Source organism: Mustela nigripes, chromosome 2, assembly GCF_022355385.1.
Source record: "Mustela nigripes isolate SB6536 chromosome 2, MUSNIG.SB6536, whole genome shotgun sequence".
In the NCBI taxonomy this organism is placed as follows: Eukaryota; Metazoa; Chordata; class Mammalia; order Carnivora; family Mustelidae; genus Mustela; species Mustela nigripes.
This window is the reverse complement of record NC_081558.1, coordinates 95,583,200-95,600,807: the sequence shown is the minus strand read 5'-3', so window position 1 is coordinate 95,600,807 and position 17,608 is coordinate 95,583,200. Positions and strand designations below refer to the sequence as shown.

The following is a 17,608-nucleotide window of genomic DNA, read 5'->3' as shown; positions in this document are numbered from 1 at the left end:
CTGTTTTTAGTTAAGATCTCAAACATGATTTATTTGGCATAGCAATTTAATGTTTTGAGGGCTTTTTATGTTGTTTCTTCTTAGCCTCTGCGACTTGATATAAAGAGAAAGCTAACTGCTCGATCTGATCGAGTTAAGAGCGTGGATTTGCATCCTACAGAGCCATGGATGTTGGCAAGTCTTTACAATGGCAGTGTGTGCGTTTGGAATCATGAAACACAGGTAAGAATTTTTAAGGACTTTTTAGAAACAGTATGTTAGACTATGTTTATAATGCAAGAGAAGACAGAGAGTCCAATAGGTGTGCAGATTGCTTTCTCAAATAAATTAGTACAAAGTATTTTCAGGAAAGAGAAACTAACAGTTACGGGGTTATAGCTTATGGAAGAAACCGTTTCAGTCTTGTTATATACAACACTTAAATGTTATATTCTGATAAAAGTTAGTATTATCTTTTTGAAATAAAGGAAAATGCCACCAATATAAGGTCATTTGCTATAGATAAAGATTGAATAGTACTTAATTTTCTGTTCAGTCAATATTTTAATGATCTTAAGAATGGGATTTTTAATTTTATTTTTTCCCAAATAATTGATGTAATGATATGCAGGTAACTTTCAATCAACTATTCAAATTATAGAGTGTTAGAGAAATTATTTGTAGTCAGCTTTTGATTACACATATGAGAATATGCGTTATACAGATTATCTGCCTTAAATGCTTGTTTTGCTCTTTATCATCTGAGTAAATCATTTATCCTTCAAATTGGTTTATCTCTTATTTTCCAATCTTTGTTGATGGTTCTTAATCGTTTCCCTTCAAAATACAGAACATATAGTGGGCACTAGCTCATATAGTTATGTGTCTACTTACACAATCATTATTTTCAACATGTAAAGTTAAGTTCTTAATAGCCAGACAAAATTCACATTGAGTAATTTAAAATGGAAAAATAGGCTTAGGAACTAAGGTCAGTAATAACTCTAAAAACACCTTTACAGTCTTATGTCCCTATAATGGCACAGAATTACTGCACACTAAAGCAGGACCCCATCAGTAACATCTTATAAACATTAACACTTTGTTCCCTGCTTTATGCCAGTGCTGATAACATTGTCTGACACATAGTAAGTACTCAATAATTGTTTTTTGAGCTAAGGAATAATCAGTATTCCATTTATCACTATTTGACTATATCAGGATTTCTAACCTCTACAATTTCAGTTCTTCATTTTGTGAATCCATTTGTCTTAATGCAAATAGTATGCATGCTAACTGCTTTTTTTGATCCACTTCTGTTTTCACAGACTTAATATCTTTGTGATTTTATGCTTAACAGACATGTTGGTGCCTCCCCCAAACCCCACCACACATCCTAATTCTTCCTAGGGATCCCTTCTGGCAACTCATTTAGCCATTTCTCAGATCTGTTATTTCACTGTGTTATGTTCTAAATCCCAGCTGTACTTCCCTTAACTTTCTCTCGGTTTTACTGTAACGTAACTCTCTCTGGTTCATCCAGTTTGCCTCTTTTTTTCTTTTGTGCCCTTCTGTGCCCTCTGGCAGGGCCACCTGCTTCCACTTTCAAAATTCATCTTGTTGGTAACTTCTGATTTCCTTCTTTCCTTCAAGAATGGAGTCCTGGGATGGATAGGGATTATACTAGTCTTACTTTCCACAGTTACTACAAGTGCCTATTTGACAGTGAGACTTACAGTAGATACTGAGTAAGTCTTTGTTTAATGGTTGGTCTATTTTTGGTTCTACCTCTTTTTTTCCCTCTATCACCAACAGAAGTTAATTGCCACTCATGTATATTAAGAGCAAAATTCTTTAAAGAGGCAAAACGTTTTTGGAAGTGAATTCAAATGTACTTGAATTTCAAATAAGTCTTTGAGGTGGTGAGTGCAGTGGTTAAAAATCAGTATGTTACAGTTTGAAGCCATCCTGCTTAAATAAATGATGTGGGCAAACCTCTTAAACATGTTAAGACTCAGTTACTTACCTAAAATGAAGATGATATTGTTGCCTTCCCTATATCACAGGATTGTCAAAAGGATTAAATCAAACTAGATAATAATATTGTGTAAAGTCCCATACAAGTGTTAGTCATTATTTCCCTAACTTACATTAAGTTATATTGAGTAGCATTTCTTCCTCTTTAGATTGTTTAGCTTCTATAATGCAGAGACCATCTCTCGTGTCATTTGTATCAGCCACAGCACTTAACCGTGGCCACTTAACTGTGGACCTTAACCGTGACTGTTCTGCAGCTGCTTTATTTGTACTGCTCAGCAGATCCCTGGATTTGTTGGCTCCTTATGAGCTTTTGTGCATTTTTCTGACATCTTAAAGATTGTATGTTGTTTCTGCTCTCTGTATGGTAGTCAGCTGATAGCTGTACAGGTTAGAGCTGATGCCCCCATTTATTGTGTTTGTGTGAAGAATCTGTGAAGTCTGGCTTCAGAAGGCCAAAGTAGGCTCAACAGTTCTTATGAACCAGTCTCTATTGTTTCTTTTTTCTTACAACTTTTTTTTCTAAAGTATAGTTGACATATAATATAACATTAGTTTCAGGTGTACTAGTTTTGTTTCTTTTTATTTAGTGTACATGGTTAATCCGTAAGATTGTGCTGTTTTTCATTACTCTCTGGTACAAAAAAGAGAGATTGCAAAATGATAGTTTGAATCTCAGAATCTTAAAAAATAAGGCACCATAGTGGGAAGACAAAGACATGCATTTATCCCTGTTCTTTCTAAGAGGCTCTTTCAGTTTTCTGCTTTTATGCTATATGTATTATTCCATTTTGAGCAGCTTGAAGAGACATCTAAATCACTGTGTTTTCATGCTTCACTAAAAAGAGGTCAATAGCATTTATACGGAAACATTGCTAAAGTGTTCAAAAGAATTGGATCTTGTTTATGAGTTTATTTTGTGAGTTGATAGGTTTAATTTTAAAAAGAAAAAACTAAGAGCCAATTCATTCAACAAATAGTTACTGCACACTGGTTGTTTGCCAGCCACTGTTCTAGGCTCTGGGAATACAGTGGTAAACAAGATTCTTGCCATTGGGGAGCTTAGTAGAAAAATTAACATTAGACACATAATGAAAGTGCTATGTTATGAATGGGGAGTATAAGGTTCTGTTTGTGGGTTTTCAGGCAGAGGGCACAGGAGGAGCAAAGGTAAGAGTGGGAGTAGCCAAAGGTAAGGCTAAGAAGATAAGGAAGGGCAGGCTGGAGCACAGAGGATCTGGAATTCCATCTTGTGGAGATTTGCTTTCTTTTATCCTTTATAAGCATTTTAATTTTGAAACTGTTAAAGAAAAGAAGATTGGTCTTTTTTCTTCATTTGATTGTTGAGCTTTTGTGTTTTAGCCTGAGAATATTTTTAAATTAGGAATGATCTAAATAATTGGATATTTTAAATGTGACACAGTAGTTTTTTCAGTTATTTTCTCATAACTCAAAGTATATATTCTTATTGAATTTTAAAGACATTGGTGAAAACATTTGAAGTGTGTGATCTTCCTGTTCGGGCTGCAAAGTTTGTTGCAAGAAAGAATTGGGTTGTGACAGGAGCGGTAAGTAATTATATGAATTTCTAATTCCTTCAGTTTCTTAATTGGTCAGTGATTATGCAAATGATTTTGGTTCTTGATTATTAATTAGTCTAATGTTTTGAAGCATAGACTTTATAACTTGAGCCTATAACTTTTTTTTCAAGATTTATTTATTCATTTTTTAGAGAAAGCAAGGGAGGGGGTACAGACGGAGAGGCAGATTCCCAGCTGAGTGCAGAGGCTGATGTGGGACTCCATCCCGGGACCCTGAGTTTACTTACTACCCGAGTTTACTTACTTACTATCAAAAGTCAGGACACCTAACTGACTGAGCCACCCATGCGCTCCTACACCATTTTGCACAGTTTACTTTATAACAATAATAATTTCTAAATTTCCATTTCTAGGATGACATGCAGATAAGAGTGTTCAATTATAATACTCTGGAGAGAGTTCATATGTTTGAAGCACACTCAGACTACATTCGCTGTATTGCTGTTCATCCAACACAGCCTTTCATTCTGACTAGCAGTGGTAAGAGATGACTCCTTTTGGTCATGTGCATCTCTTTCAGTAATTCATTTTCATTCAGTGAGACTTGCAATTCTTTTACTGCTGTTACATGTGGAGTTCTAATTCTGAGCAGCCTTTAAACTATTTAAGTCCATTACCGTGCTATCAGTGCTGCTTGCTTTTGTATTTAATGAAATATCAACTCTACTTAGGATTTGTGTAGCAATTGTTCCAGTTTCTGTCAGGGAAGTCCTGAAGGTCTAGATGATTAAACATCTGCTGAACAGAAAGCTAATTTACATGCTGGTGGGTGAGTTTTTGCCAGATTGCTACATACCCTCATCACTTTTTTCTTTATATTCAGGCTAGTTTGCTCTGTGGCATTATATCTAGAACAGTGAACTTTTGGAGGGTAATTAAAACAAGTTGTACTGATTTGGTAATAGCTCTTTGAAACATTTTTAAGTTAAAATTGAGAAGTAATTCAAAGCTTTTTTCTTTCATCATTCTTATAAGAGAAATGCTTGTTCCCTAGTCACTGCCATCATTATTCAGTCATACTTAGATTCTAATCAAACTTGTGTTACTCTTCTGTCATTCTGTAAAGCCCACTTGAGTCTTTCTTAAAATTTTTCATGAAATTTTTGTATTTACTAGTAGTAATTTCTCTATCTTATCTCACCTCTTCTGTAGGGAGTTAAGTTTATTCTTAGGATAAATAAGGATTTTGAAAAATCTGTTCAATTCTGATTCTATTTCTTTAAGCCTGGGAATGTATGATTTCTCTTAGATTTGCTGCCTTAAAAGGCACAAAGACTGCATCTTAGTTCTAAATGAAAGAAATATAAATGGCAACTAACTTGAGACTTTCTTTTGGCCTAGATGACATGCTTATTAAGCTCTGGGACTGGGATAAAAAATGGTCCTGCTCACAAGTGTTTGAAGGACACACCCATTATGTTATGCAGATTGTGATCAATCCTAAAGATAACAATCAGTTTGCCAGTGCGTCTTTGGACAGGACCATCAAGGTAGGGTGCCTGCTCTTTGTATCCATTATGTTGGTGAAATGTAGTTGTTTGAGATATTTTACTACTGGCTGCCCATGAAATTTATTCCTGCTTAGAAGTTTCTCTTAAAAGCTCATATTGAAATCAAAATAGGACTTGTGGTAACTTGATGCTCTTAACAGGAGGAGTGTTTTTCTGTGTCAAAGCAATATATTCTAAGACTTTTAAACTACTGCAAACCCAGAATAAGAAAGATGCTAGTATGGCCTCTTCTATTTCCTCTCCTTTTTGTGTATTTCCTCTATTTCCTGTTTCCTTTTAGTGTATTCATTGTTGACATCTGCTGATTATTAATCTGTTTTACATTAAAATTTCCTCTGCCTCCATTCTCTTTTCCTTACTGCATTTCTCTGTACTACTGCCAGGTATCTTTCTAAAACATGGATTTCACCTTTCTATTCCCAGTGTAAGAGTAAAGTTCCACTACCTTACTGTTGAATATGAGGGTTTCCAAGACTAGCCACAGCTAATATTATATCTCCTATAATCCTGGTCTATCCACCATTCTCCAGAAATGCCACGAATGTACATAGACCCTCATTCAACTGTTACCTCTGCTTGCAATGCTCTTTATTCTCCCTTTTTTACTTTTTTTCTCCTCTGGAAAACTACTCATCTTTCAAGGCTCAGCACAATTACTTACTCTGAGAAGCTCTCTTCAGACATCCATTTCACCTCTAGACAGAGCCAATCATGCTCATCCCATTCCTTTCATTCCTTTTTGTCTTTATTATGCCCTTCATTTTGAGCGATAACTAATATGTCTCCAGAAATCTTTATCCCCCAAAGTGTTGATCTTTGGGCAGGAACTGGGTGTCACCCCCACTCCCTCAAACAGATACTCGGTAGCAAGCAACACAGTGCTTTGCTTTTACTAAATGCTTAATACTTGTTGCATGAGTGGTAGTCATACTCCCTTTTCCATTACACTATTTAAAATGTCTCTATATGCATACGTTTAAAATGCTATATTGCACTTTCACTTACGTGTGTATGCTTACATCTATATAACATTCCTTTAACTTACGTAAAATGTTATGTTATTTGTCTGATAATTGAGTATTAAATGATATCTGTCTAAATATCTTAGGGTTTTGACCTTACTTTTTTTTTTCCCTTTTGCTGGATTGTCCTTGCTTTTGACATAGGTTGAAAACTTAGAAATTAGTTTCGAACTTTCTTCACTAAAAGGTGTATCTTGAGAACATAAATTGTTTTATCTTTGGCTCAAGTAAAGTTTGTTGCATACAGTCAGTGGTAAACATTGTTTATGCATCTTTATACTTCCCACAGAGCCTCCTTTGTAGGAGGCACTCAATAATTATTTGTAAAGATAAATAATACTAGTGCTATGGTAATGTTTGACTACTTTTCCATACTTTAAATGTTTTAAATGTTTTGTTATGTGGTCATTTTCTCTTTTTAATATACCTTACTAAATTCACTTTCATTATCTTTATATTAAAATTCTCATGAAAGCATTTCTTACTGTTCTTTAGACTATAACCTGTGGATCACTGGGATGTCTGTTAAAAATCTAGATTCCTGGGGAACTATAGGGATAAAGAGAAATCTCTAGAGATAAAGCCTGGAAATTGGCATTTTTGGAGAATACTGTAGTTATTCTGCCCCCTAGAAAGTCAAGTAAAGTGAGAAAGAACAGAAATAAATGGTTGAAAGAAATGTACATTCTTTAGTTTTCCTGTCCTGGGCTTTGGCACTTTATATAATATGTCAGAAGTGTGATGGAGCTGCCTTCTGAAAAGCAAGGCCCCTATTGACTGGCAGATGCTGTTGCTCTTTAAAGGTGTGGCAGTTGGGTTCTTCCTCACCAAACTTCACTCTGGAGGGACATGAGAAAGGTGTGAATTGCATCGATTACTACAGTGGTGGCGACAAACCATACCTCATTTCAGGTGCAGATGACCGTCTTGTTAAAATATGGGACTATCAGGTACAATTTCTTCATAATCTTACTTTATCATATGTTAGACATGGATTTCACTGTTTGTTACAAGACAGTTAAGACTTGGGTTATTGAACTCTGTTCAGAGCATAATAACTTAAGTCTTCAGTATTTGCCTCTAAACAGTAGTCCTAGAGTTCTCCATAACAATGAAAGAAATGCCTATTGAGATTTTAAAATAAAACACCATTATGTTTATTTTTTACTTAATAGTAGAAATTAGAAATTTAAATATTTCAACTAAAATGAAGTTACTACACCCTCTAGTATCCTCACTGGTAGACTTCTGTCTATATTTGAAAACTAGCAGATAAATGAATAATACCATGACGCCATGTTACAGACGTTTTGCCACATAGACTTTGTAAACCTAGTTATCACTTCTTGTTACTATGCTTTTTATCTCTCAGAGACAGATTGAATTTCTGTTTTGTTTCTCACATCAAAATTTCCATGAACAGTTAATAAAATGAGGCCTAGAAAATCACTGTTACTTAGAACCTTATTCAGATTTGTGTTTAAGTACAGGATAAAATTATTAAAGATACTATTTTAGATCTTTGGGAGAGAAAATATTCATATGAAAACCAGATCTTTTGAGGTGTTTGTGGTTTTTTCTTTAAATATGATAGTTAAAATTCTATTTTCCTGTGTTGTCAAGGAATTAGAGAAATTATGCAGGTAAGATAATTGTGTTTCAGAATTTCTGTATCAGAAATTATTTAGATTAAAATAACAGCTCTCATTTTTATGTATCTGCAAACTGGAAAAATTAAGGATGAGTTACTTGTTTTTCACTAAAAATATTTTCTGTGTCTTGATTACAGAATAAGACATGTGTACAGACACTGGAGGGACATGCCCAAAATGTGTCTTGTGCCAGTTTTCATCCTGAGTTGCCAATCATCATCACAGGGTCAGAAGATGGTAAGTTCAAAATGTATGTTTATTCTTGTACTTGTAATTACTAAGTAGTTATTTAAGTCAGATAGTGCCTTGCATTGTAATTGGAGGTTTCTGAGAATTTTGCTCTTTTTATTAGATAGAATATTTGTGCTGTAACAGAGCAAAGGGCCATTGTTATCTTCTTCTTCATCATCATTCTTTTTTTTTTTTTTTTTTAAGATTTTATTTATTTATTTGACAGAGAGAGATCACAAGCAGGCAGAGAGGCAGGCAGAGAGAGAGAGAAGGAAGCAGGCTCCCCACTGAGCAGAGAGCCTGATGCCGGACTCGGTCCCAGGACCCTGAGATCATGACCTGAGCCGAAGGCAGCGGCTTAACCCACTGAGCCACCCAGGCGCCCCCCCCCTGTTTTTTTTTTAAGATTTTATTTATTTATTTATTGGACAGACAGAGATCACAAGTAGACAGAGAGGCAGGCAGAGAGAGGAGGAAGCAGGCTCCGCGCTGAGCAGAGAGCCTGATGTGGGGCTCGATCCCAGAACCCTGGGATCATGACTTGAGCCGAAGGCAGAGACTTTAACCCACTGAGCCATCCAGGCGCCCCCTTCATCATCATTCTAATGCGTTTTGACTAGTACTTAAATAAGAGAACCCAGAAGTCCTAGAGAAAAACTGTGAAAAAACCAGTCAGTGGTTTGGAGTCCAAAAACCTGGGGTCATATTCAGGTGCTGCCACTTCATGCATATGTGGTTTGGGCAGATTATGAAATGGGAACAGACATATCCACCTCATAGGATTATAGTGAAAAGAAAAGATCATGTGTGTAAAGCACCTGCAGGTTCATAGTAGTTACCGTGTTGAGAAAATTCATTATTTTACATGGAAAATCACAGTTCTTGGTTTCTTACAATTTTCTGTTAATTTATGTTGCTTCATAAAATTACCTATATAGACTATAGATCAAAAAATTAAGCTGCCAGGAAACTAATTAAAAAAAGACTTCCCTTTGGTCGGTTCACCTGACACAGTTCATCGTTAGATATTCATTAGAAGGAAATATTCACATTGTTCTCTTTAGGAACTGTGCGTATTTGGCATTCAAGCACGTATCGCCTTGAGAGCACGTTGAATTATGGAATGGAGAGGGTGTGGTGTGTGGCCAGTCTGAGAGGGTCCAACAATGTCGCTTTGGGCTATGATGAAGGGAGCATTATTGTTAAGGTAATCTCTTATTATACTCTTTCTGAGCAAAATGAACACAGTGGAAGCAGTTTTCCTTATGTTTTAGTACAGTCATCTTCTAAGTTACCAGTTTTATTAAACTGGCTCTTCTTTCATTAAGCACAAGAGATTAAGCACTGGATTAAAGTGGAAGAAAGGAACCCTCTGTTAAATGAAAATAGAAAATGTTTATTTTGTGGTTTTATATGGTTTCTTTTATTGCTAAAAGCCATTTGTCATTCTTCCAGCTTGGTCGGGAGGAACCTGCCATGTCCATGGATGCCAATGGAAAGATAATTTGGGCCAAGCATTCAGAAGTACAGCAGGCCAACCTAAAAGCAATGGGAGATGCTGAAATTAAAGATGGAGAAAGACTGCCACTAGCCGTCAAGGATATGGGCAGTTGTGAAATATATCCCCAGACTATTCAACATAATCCTAATGGGCGGTAAGCCATCACCAGAATCTGTCCTAGGCTTCTGAGTATGTTAGAGCAGAGCTTGCGTATCCACAGCATATACCACCCTACACTGTGGTGGGCATTCCTCATGAGCTTTTGCCCTGGAATCCTCAATAGAGCTGCCGACATACCAGTCAGTTGAGTTGGCATGCAAGGTGAAAGCATATTTGCCTTTCTGGCTTTGTCCCACTGTACAACTTTGAACAGTTAAATAGTTTTTCTATTTATTCATTTTAAATGTGCTGGGTTTGTATTCTTGTGCTGCTTTGAGGGCAGGTATCATGTCTTATACTGAGACAGTAGGTGCTCTAAATACTTGCTAATTAACTTAAGAAGAGGTGACTCTTAAGTATTTGTCTTTTGAAAACATTAGGGGATTGATAATAATTCTGCTTCTTATCTATAATTTGAACCATCATTTTTGTTTCTTTTTTTTCTTTTTTTTTTTTTTTTTTAAAGATTTTATTTATTTATTTGACAGAGAGAAATCACAAGTAGATGGAGAGGCAGGCAGAGAGGGAGAGGGAAGCAGGCTCCCTGCTGAGCAGAGAGCCCGATGCGGGACTCGATCCCAGGACCCTGAGATCATGACCTGAGCCGAAGGCAGCGGCTTAACCCACTGAGCCACCCAGGCGCCCTCATTTTTGTTTCTTAAGATTTAGAAAGCACCAAACATCTTGAGTTTCAAGCATGAGTTTAAACCTGTGCATCTTTAAAAGTTACTTTACAGTAGATCTGGGCATCTTACAATTCTGTTCTGAGTATCGAAAAAGACAAGCTTTGTAAACCAAGTATATGAATTGTTTAGTAAATGTTATCCATAGTTACTTGTAATATAATTTCCTTAGGAAGATTAAGAATGCATTGTATATTTTTTCCCTTAATATCATAAAACTTTTTTTTTTTTTTTTTTTTTGCATCTTACATTGGTAGTCCAACAGCAACCAGTACAATTTTTTTTAAAGGTTTTAATTATTTATTTAATAGACACAGAGAGAGGGAGAGAGCACAAGCATGGGGAGAGTTAGGCAAAGGGAGAGGAAGAAGCAGGTTCCCTGCTGAGTAAGGAGCCCAGTGCAGCATCCCAGAACCTTGGGATTATGACCTGAGCCGAAGGCAGATGCTTAACCAACTGAGCCACCCAGGCACCCCAGAGTAGCACCTTCTTATGTCTTCTTATGGTATAAATGTAATATATTTATATTTATGTATATAAATATAATGTATTTGTATGTATAACATATATTATAATATATTTATATATATTTGTATAAATATAATAAATATACCTTCTTACAGTATAAATGCAGTGAGCAAAATGCTAGGCATTTTGATTCTCAATAAATATCAGTTGAGGGGCGCCTGGGTGGCTCAGTCAGTTAAGTGTTCGACTCTTGATTTTGGCTTAGGTCATGATCTTAGTGTTGTGAGACGGAGCCCCACACTGGGCTCCAGGGTGGTTATAGAGTCTGCTTAAGAATCTCTCACTGCCCCTCCCCACCCTTGAAAATCAGTTGAATTATTAGAATCTTGGCCCTTGTGCATCTCCAGCCATTCTTATCTTCCTGTCCCACGTATCCTTTGTTTATAAGAGAGGGCCACTGCAATAAGATTTTCAGCAAAACCCTATCTTTATGTTTTTGGAATTGTTGTGTAGAATATTTATGTCTAGATCTGTATTTGAAGAAATGTATAACTTTAAAAGATACTAGTTTCAGTTATAACAGTCAACTAAAGTGGCATTTGTTATTAGAAGTATTTTATTATGAAGATGAGCATTGTTTCATAACTTCCACATGTTATTGATCCTACTTCTCTCCCTGGCTTCCATAATTTCCAGGTTTGTTGTGGTGTGTGGTGATGGTGAATATATCATCTACACAGCAATGGCATTGAGAAACAAAAGCTTTGGGTCTGCCCAGGAGTTTGCATGGGCCCATGATTCTTCAGAGTAAGTTTTGGTTTGTGCTCTCCAGCTAGCCCTGACTGCATGCAGATAGGTGATCTGTGTGCAGCTGTATGAAACATGTTCCAAAGGCTCAGTGTTGGCTGTGCTTCTTTGTGTTCAAGAACAGTTCTCACCAGTGCTGCCTTTGCCCTTTCTGTATTCATTATTCAGCAAGCTCACTCAGGCTCATCTAATAATCCATTAAATTAGGGGCCCAGCACCCATTTCCTTGATGGAACCCTTGACAGGGCCTGGTGCTTATAGATGGGCTCAAGACAAAGGAGGCTCTCCCTTTGCCCTGGAGTCCGGAGGTGTTGCTAGGTCCTGAGCTAGTTGCGAGAGAGTGTAGTCTGATGTCATCTTGATGAGAACTTCATTGAATCTTTTTTAAAACTCATTTTCTGTGATGTTATCCAACTCCCATTATTAAATTCTGTCTAAATTTTGAGTATTCACAAAATATTCTTATTAAAAACAGGAAAAATCATTTAACTCTGAATTATCATACTAGGTGCTAATTAATTATCATTATTTGTACTAGATACTCGTTACCGAGTGGTTCCTTTTGATTCCTTTTTGGTGCATATAATAAATATTAGGGCTTTGGTTTTTTCTGACCATACAACTGAATTACATCTTCCGTTTTCTTAGTTTTGTTTTCTCCATATATTGTATTGCCCCTGCCCTCAACAGTGAGAAACCTGAGCCTCAGTTTTGCATATAAGGTGCATGTTTTTAAGTTTTTTAACAGTAAGATATACTGAGGTAAGAATTTGTTTTGATCTTTTCATAGATTTCCTAAATACATTCATACATGCACTGTTCCAAATACTAAAATGTACTTTGATATCATCTTAAAAAAAAATTACAGTTCATGGATTGCCTCACCACTCTTAACATACCTCTCTGTTTTGATAATTTACTTTTTTTTTTCCTCTTAATCTTTATCTAGCTAAGGCCCTTTCAGCATCTTTCCTGTCTTGATAGGAACACTCATCAGATCACTTCCTTAAATACTCTTGATTATCCAGCAACAGCCACAGTCCCTTTTTTCAAGAGGCCTGAATATACACAATGTTCTAAATAGTTGCCAGAAATGGCTGAGCCGCTTGTTAAAGTTTTTATCTTTAAGTCATCTTTATTGAGTTGTAATTTATACAAAATTAAATGCACTACTTTAAATGTATGTTTCAGTGAAATTTGGCAGATAGATACAGTCTGTAACCACCAGCACAATAAAGACATAGAACATTTCTGTCATCCCTGGAAAATCCCTTTGTTTTCCCTTAACAGTCTTTTCCCTGGCCCCAAACACTGATTTGCTTTTTGTCACCATGTGGATTAGATTTGTCCTTAGAGTTTAATATAAAGGGAGTCCTACAGTATCCACTCTTGTGTCTGGCTTTTTTTGCTTAGCATAATATTTTTGAGATTCATCCATATTGTTGCATAAATCAGTAACTGATCCCCTGTTCTGCAGAGTAATATTCCATTGTATGAATATATCATAGTTGGTTTAATCACTCACTTTTTGAGGGATGGTGGGTCTTTTTCAGTTTCTGAAATAGTTGTAAACCCTAATAATGTGTGTAATAGTGTAAAACCCATAATTCATTACTCAGATATATTTGAAAATATTTCTAACATTTTATGGAAGTATGGTTTGGTATATAATATGCCATGTTTTCCTTCCTTCCCGCCAGATACGCAATAAGAGAGAGCAACAGTGTTGTAAAGATATTTAAGAACTTTAAGGAAAAAAAATCATTTAAACCAGATTTTGGAGCAGAAAGTGAGTGCTATTTATTTATGACACAATATTAGAAGCTTTTCAATGGCTCAGAAACATCTAAACCAAAATCCTTTTTCCTTTTAGGTATCTATGGAGGCTTCTTACTGGGAGTCAGATCCGTAAATGGTTTAGCTTTCTATGACTGGGACAATACCGAACTCATACGCAGAATTGAAATTCAGCCCAAACACGTGAGTTTTCCCCTCCATTGTTACTTCTGGAGTGTGCACCTTTGCGAGGAACTGTCGGTCCCTGAGGCAAATAAGTGTCTTTGTACCTAGCTGTCCTGGTTCCATTTGTGTTGGACACAGTACCATTTACTTTAAGATTGCTTAGAAAATCAGAATTGTATATGAATGAGGCAGTAGACATTGGGTATTTTGAAAAGCACCAAAGGTTATACAAATGTTATACAAATATATTCATATTTTATTTTTTTAAAGATTTTATTTATTTATTTGAGAGAGAATGAGTGAGAGAGAGCATGAGAGAGGAGGTCAGAGGAAGAAGCAGACTGCCTAAGGAGCTGGGAGTCCGATGCGGGGCTTGATCCTGGAAGTCCAGGATCATGACCTGAGCCGAAGGCAGTTACTCAACCAACTGAGCCACCCAGGCGCCCCTGTTATTCATATTTTAAATGGCATTTAACAGAATATAAAAAGTATACTTTCAAGACAGGAAGTCAGGGAGCTCTTGACTTGGAAAGGCTTAGGAGCCCCATACCATTCAGAAAGCCTTTTCGGGCTTTACCTGATGATGGCTGTTGAAACTTCAGATAAATGCCTCTAGTGACAGAGCTTTCTACCTTTGGAACTGCCTGCTTCTTTGACCACTTTTCATTGTCACAAAATTCTTTGGAGACAAATCTACCTCCCTAGCGTCCTGGTTGTGTCTTTTACAGCATGCAGTCTGAGTGGGGACTAGGGCCTCACAGGGCAAAAATTGGTTACTGAGTGTAAAGAAAATTCACTCTTTATCTATAAAGCATATTTATATGTATGTATATATGTGTATGTGCTATGTATGTATAAGCATATATATAATATCCATGGTATTAAAACTTTATAGGTGAGGTGAGGAAAAAAATGTCTAAAAAGGTTACTGGGTGTGTGGGTGGGGATGATAATGAAAAAAAAAAAAGGCTGAAAAACACTTTTCTAGAGCAATAGGGACTAGGCTACTGCTGCTAAATTATAGCACGTTCAGTGTCTACTGACAGCTTTCCTTCCTGTTTTCCTTGAGTCTTTCCATTTCTAGGCTAAAGAGTGAGGCACTGCCCTGTCCACCCTCCAAATAAATACAAATATATACGTACATATATGTGTAAATGTATATCTATATATACACTGTATGTACTACATAAAATTGTTAAATGCATACTTACTACCCTAATATAAGAAGACAAGTCTTGTTAGAAACAAAGTGTACGCAGTTTGTCATACCGCTTAGAAATCCCAAACTGTTTTGTTTGCCATGTTGTAGATTTTCTGGTCTGACTCTGGAGAGCTTGTTTGTATTGCCACTGAGGAGTCATTTTTTATCCTGAAGTATCTGTCGGAAAAAGTCTTGGCTGCACAGGAAACACATGAGGGAGTTACTGAAGATGGCATTGAAGATGCCTTTGAGGTAATTGACCAACACAATTTTAGCTTTGTTTTTACTGATTTATATTCATATAATAGAACTTCACTGATTTTAATATTTTATTAAGTTAGGTTTGGAGAAAGTAACATTTAACTAATTACAGTGAAATGCAAAAATTAAAGTCTTATCTGAAAGATCAGAGTTTGAAAGTATGTATGTTTAAAAGAAATTTGTACTTTGATTTTAGGAAGTTTTTAGATTCCTTTGGTATCTTTTAGTAAGGAAATTAGAAGGTGCTTTGGTCTTAAGACAGTTTACCCAGAGTGATTTAAATGAGCTCTCAAATGGTTAAGTTAAATCATCTGTTGTGGAGATGGTCCTGGAAGATTTTATGAAATACTTCTCCAGTTTCATGTGTGTGAGTTTAGATCACCACTTTCTGGATCACAGCTCTGATGCAGCAGTGAGAATCTACATTACAAATATACTCAGCCAGGAAATCTGTTTTTTACATGGAGAAAGAAGATAGAAATTCCAAGGAAATATTTTCTTTCTTAAAGTAGGCTCTTACGTTGTATTCCTTATTCTACCTTATCACCCCCAGTCATACTCAGTTTTTGTTATTGACAGGATTTCTAATACTTGTAAGTTCATAATAGACTATTTTTTCTTTGCAGGTTCTTGGTGAGATTCAGGAAATTGTGAAAACAGGGCTGTGGGTAGGCGATTGCTTCATTTACACAAGTTCTGTGAACAGATTAAATTATTATGTTGGAGGAGAAATAGTCACCATTGCCCACTTGGATAGGTAACTGAGTATTGTTTTGCTTTTGTCTCAAGCATCCTAAACTTAGAATTATGCTTTTTAAACAAAATCTGTTGCTGGCTTGTAGCAGCAATAGCCTTGATTTTTCATTGTATAGTTTTAGTACGTTGGCTGTTGTTGATCAGAACTGTTTCAATCAAAGTGAGATTTTGAGCAAGAGGCAGGTTTTTTATGTGTGTGTCAGAGAGAGAGAGAGTGTGTGTGTTTACCTACTGATGTGGGCCTACTCCTAAATTAATTTCTGTTTCTGTTATAGGACAATGTATCTCCTGGGCTATATTCCTAAAGACAACAGGCTTTATCTGGGAGATAAAGAACTGAACATTGTTAGCTATTCTCTGCTGGTTTCAGTGCTGGAATACCAGACAGCTGTTATGAGAAGGGACTTTAGCATGGCTGATAAGGTTCTGCCTACCATTCCAAAAGAACAGAGGACCAGAGTTGCACACTTTCTAGAAAAGCAGGTAAGAGTTTTTTGGTTTGTTTTCTTTTTGGGTGTTTTGTTTTTTTTTTTCCTCCTAAACCTATTGAAAAGAATGTTAGTATAGATTTGAAAACTGTTTCTTTATTGCCACTTAATGGCAGTGGAATTTCTCCTGTAAACTTAAGTTACTTACTAGCCTCTTCTTTGTCCTTTCTTAATGCCCCAGTAACTTCTTTTTTTTTTATTTTTATTTTTTTTATTTTATTATTTACTTATTGAGAGAGAGAGGAGACAGAGAGAATGCACACACATAGGGAGGGAGAGGGAGAAGGAGAGAGAGAATCCTTAGCAAACTCTGCACTAAGGCAGAGCCTGATGCAGAGCTTAATCTCACATCCCTGAGACCATGATCTGAGCCAGATGCTCAACTGACTGAGCCACTCAGTGCCGTAACTCTTAGTGCCTTCTTTAAATGTTTAAAGCAAAAAAAAAAAAAAAAAAAAAAAAAGAAAGAAAGAAAGAAAGAAAGAAAGAAAGAAAGAAAAATGTTTAAAAGTGATTATCAGTCTTCTCTTTCTGGAGACTTCTTTTTTTTTTAAAAAAAAGATTTTATTTATTTTTTTGACAGATAGAGATCACAAGTAGGCAGAGAGGAGGAAGCAGGCTCCCTGCCAAGCAGAGAGCCCCTTGTGGGGCTCGATCCCAGGAGTCTGGGATCATGACCTGAGCCAAAGGCAGGGCTTTAACCCATTGAGCCACCCAGGCGCCCGTTCTGGAGACTTCTTTTCCATTTTATCAATATTTTAATTTCCATCATATATTTTCCCTCTCTATGCTAGCAACCCTTTTTTTCTTTTTTCTTTTCTTTTTACTATGGTAAAATATACATTGCATAAAACTTACCACCACTGATACGCCCCTTTCTGAATGGAATGTTTTTAAATCAAATTTGTATGTGCACAAAGTGTAAAGTTCTGCAGAACTTAAGAAAAACAACCGCACTTCTTTTCCTTTCTCACACCTGCTTCCTAGAGGTAATCATTTTTATTCTTTTGGTTGATTCTCTTGGTGTTGATTTCTACATCTCTAAATAAAAGCCAGTTTTGATGACTCTATGGAATGTGGAAGACCGTTTTAGATTTTCTGTCCCCTGGAGTGCTTGCTAATGAATAAACTGGACATAAGACCAACAGTGAAGTCTAGGTAATAGTATCCTATCCATGTCAGGACCTGCAAGCAAAATGTCTGCTGAATGACCTACAGATCAGGGAAAGTTGGAAGAAAGCTTTCACATTTGACTTGCTTTTTTTTGAGGGACTGGACTAGATAATCTC

At 36.3% G+C, this 17,608-nt stretch overlaps 1 protein-coding gene across 1 annotated transcript in view; it reads left to right on the top strand.

Moving 5' to 3' along the window:
* Positions 1–17,608, top strand: part of COPB2 (COPI coat complex subunit beta 2) — a 33,723-nt gene that overhangs the window by 11,148 nt on the left and 4,967 nt on the right. Inside the window, exons 2-15 of the mRNA XM_059391029.1 lie at positions 85–222; positions 3,498–3,584; positions 3,971–4,097; positions 4,959–5,107; positions 6,954–7,100; positions 7,940–8,039; positions 9,098–9,240; positions 9,489–9,688; positions 11,541–11,651; positions 13,352–13,440; positions 13,525–13,631; positions 14,923–15,066; positions 15,702–15,832; positions 16,107–16,314. Coding sequence (XP_059247012.1) covers positions 85–222; positions 3,498–3,584; positions 3,971–4,097; positions 4,959–5,107; positions 6,954–7,100; positions 7,940–8,039; positions 9,098–9,240; positions 9,489–9,688; positions 11,541–11,651; positions 13,352–13,440; positions 13,525–13,631; positions 14,923–15,066; positions 15,702–15,832; positions 16,107–16,314 — 1,881 coding nt within the window. The remainder of the gene's footprint in view (positions 1–84; positions 223–3,497; positions 3,585–3,970; positions 4,098–4,958; positions 5,108–6,953; positions 7,101–7,939; positions 8,040–9,097; positions 9,241–9,488; positions 9,689–11,540; positions 11,652–13,351; positions 13,441–13,524; positions 13,632–14,922; positions 15,067–15,701; positions 15,833–16,106; positions 16,315–17,608) is intronic.